This window comes from Triticum urartu, chromosome 4A (genome assembly GCF_056163025.1).
Source record: "Triticum urartu cultivar PI428250 chromosome 4A, HENAU_Tu73, whole genome shotgun sequence".
Classification (NCBI taxonomy): Eukaryota; Viridiplantae; Streptophyta; class Magnoliopsida; order Poales; family Poaceae; genus Triticum; species Triticum urartu.
In genome coordinates this window covers 246,789,244-246,792,327 of record NC_141876.1, presented here as the reverse complement: position 1 = coordinate 246,792,327, position 3,084 = coordinate 246,789,244, and the positions used below count along the sequence as shown (strand labels likewise).

Below are 3,084 nucleotides of genomic sequence, written 5' to 3'. Positions count from 1 at the left end.
ATGACGACCTCCTCCTCCACCTCATCTGCGCTCGGGGCCTCCACTTCATCGGCGCTCGGGGCGCAGACCTCCGGGGCACTAGTCCCTTCCATCGCGTCGCCGGCCTCCCAGGCTGTCCACGTCGCCAGCGTTAAGACGCATGTCCCCGTCGTCCTCGACCTCCAGAAGTCCAACTACGCCAAGTGGCGTATGCTCATGACCGTCCTCCTCGGCAAGTACGACCTCACTAATCACATCTCCGTCGTCACGTCGTCGGACGCCCGCACGGCCGACTGGCAGCGCCAGGACTACGTCGTGCGTTCGTGGATCTACGGCTCCATCAGCGAGGACATCCTCGACACCATCATGGCTCAAGATCAGACCGCGCACGACGCCTACGTGCTGATCAGGGACCTCTTCCTTGACAATCAACTCACTCGCGCCGTCTACGTCGAGGCGGAGTTCCGGGCCATCGTCCAAGGCGACCACACCATCACCGCCTACTGTCATCGCCTGAAGGCCCTCTCCGACGCGCTCGCGGACGTGGGGCAGCCCGTGACCGACCAGACCCTGGTCCTCACCTGTCTCCGGGGGCTCAACCCCCGCTTCTCCGACATCACCACCCTCGTCACGATGCAGGTTCCGGCTCCCACCTTCCTGCAGACGCGCTCCATCCTCCTTCTTCGTGAGAACCAGCTTGCCAACGCCGCCCCGGGTGACCCCGAGCCGTCTCAAGTCGCACTCTACGGCAACACCGCCGGATCCTCCATCGGCGGCAACTCAGGCGGCCATGGCGGCAAGGGCGACCGCTGGTCGAAGAAGAAGAAGAATGTCGGCGGGGGCGCCGCCAACTCCAACACTGTCCACTCCGCCGTCGCCCCCGGCCCGTCGATCTTCTTCAACCCCTATACCGGCCAGACCCAGCAGATGCAGCCCACCTGGCATCCTTACGGCGCTCCGGCTGCTCCCGCCGGGGACGCTGGCCTCCTCGGGCCGGCCCCGTGGCCCACCGCTCCCGCGCCGCCGCCTCGCCAGTCCACCTGGGTGCCCCCAGGCCAGGTCGCATACACGACCCAGCTGGCGCCTCTGCATGGCCAGGCCTGGGGCACCAAACCGCCTCCACCCGCGGCGCCCTACAACCCCGCCGGCACCATCCAGGCCCCTGCATGGGACTTCTCCGCCCTCGTCGCCGCCCTCAACACCACCGCCGGGCCCTCTACCGTTGGCTCCTCCACGCCGGGCGCTTGGGTGATGGATTCTGGAGCCACCTCGCACATGGTCTCCGACCCTGGTATACTCTTCACTTCCTCCCATCCTCCTCCCTCTCTTTGTGTTACCGTTGGTAATGGCGTCCCTCTCCCCATCACCGCCACCGGCCACGTCACTCTCCACACACCTAGTCACACCTTTTACCTAAACAATGTTCTTCTTGTTCCAGATATTATCAAAAATCTCCTTTCTACTCGTCAGTTTACCGTCGATAACTCTGTTTTTGTCGAATATGACCCGTGTGGTTTTTCTATTAAGGATCTGCACACTCGGCACGAGATCATTCGCTGCAGTAGCCCCGGACCACTCTACGAGTTCTTCGCCAACACCAACCCCACCACCTCGCCGTTTGGACTCGTCGCCACCACCACCACATCAGAGCTATGTCATCGTCGCTTAGGACATCCGGGTCGTGACTCTATGTCACATTTATCTTCAGAATTTGGTATTCCATGTAATAAAAGTACTCAAGTGTGTCATGCATGCCAGCTTGGCAAGCACATGCAGTTTGTGTCACTCTGTTCCAATTACTTCATTGTGATTTATGGACATCACCTGTTGCTAGTAATTCTGGTTTGAAATATTACCCTGTCATTGTTGATGATTTTTCTCATTTTATGTGGACGTTTCCCCTTCATCGGAAATCTGACACATGTGATATTCTCGTCAACTTTGTCACTTACGCACGCACACAATTCAACCTCCCTGTCATGTCATTCCAAACCGACAATGGTACCGAGTTCATTAACTCCACCTTCGTCGAGTTTCTTGCCCGCATCGGCATACACGTCTGCATGTCCTGCCCATACACTTCTCCCCAAAACGGCAAGGCCAAACGTGCTCTTCGCACCCTCAACGACATCACTCGCACCTTACTGTTCCAAGCTTATATGCCTCCCGCGTACTGGGCCGAGGCCCTTGCCGCCGCGACATTCTTGCTTAACCGCCGTCTAAGCCAAGCATTAGATTTCCGGATCCCGTATACACTCCTATACCAAAAGCCACCCTCCTTTTCCGACCTCCGTGTCTTTGGGTGCCTCTGCTATCCAAATCAGTCCGCCACGGCTCCCCATAAACTCGCCCCTCGCTCCACAGCATGCGTTTTCCTTGGGTATCCTACCTTGCACCGCAGATATAGGTGTCTAGACTTGTCGTCACGCCGCATCATCATCTTTCGCCATGTCATTTTTACGAACACACCTTTCCCTTTGCCAGCACTCGCACCGCTCAGTCTCCAGATGATCTCGACTTCCTCCTAGACCTGGTCGCCACACAGCCAGCTCCCGCAGTCGTCGCGCCCCTGGCGGGCTAGCCCATCATGGCGCCGGCCTCCTCGGTCCAGCCCGCTTTGCATGGCTCAGGGCATGTACCCCCGACGTTGATCACCACGGCACCCGCCTCACCCGCGCCGCCCTCGTCTGCGTCCACCGACCAGTCCCCTTCCCCTCCACCACTGCCACCCTCTCCCCCTCCTCATCGCTCTCGCGACAGCATCGCTTCTACCACCAACACCCACACCATGCTCACTCGCGCCAAGCGTGGCATTTTTCAGCCCATTGACAAACTTAATCTATCGGCTGAACACTCCTCCATATCCCCTATTCCCAAAACCTATCGCTCTGCTCTCTAGGATCCTCTTTGGCGTGCAGCCATGTCCGAGGAGTATGATGCGATTCTTCAGAACCGCACTTGGACTCTTGTTCCTCGTCCGGTTGGTGCTAACGTTGTTTCAGGGAAGTGGATCTTCAATCATGAGTTTGGTGTTGATGGTGCTTGAGGGAGTCCCGGATTAGGGGGTCTCCGGATAGCCGGACTATATCCTTTGGCCGGACTGTT

The 3,084-nt window shown here is 58.6% G+C and overlaps 1 protein-coding gene across 1 annotated transcript; it reads left to right on the top strand.

The window, feature by feature from the left end:
* LOC147975506 (uncharacterized) lies at window positions 1-1,544 on the top strand. The gene is made up of 2 exons (XM_087520459.1): window positions 1-1,270; window positions 1,507-1,544. The coding sequence occupies exons 1-2, from the start codon at window positions 1-3 to the stop codon at window positions 1,542-1,544; spliced, it is 1,308 nt and encodes a 435-aa protein (XP_087376585.1).
* Window positions 1,545-3,084: the final 1,540 nt, after the last annotated feature.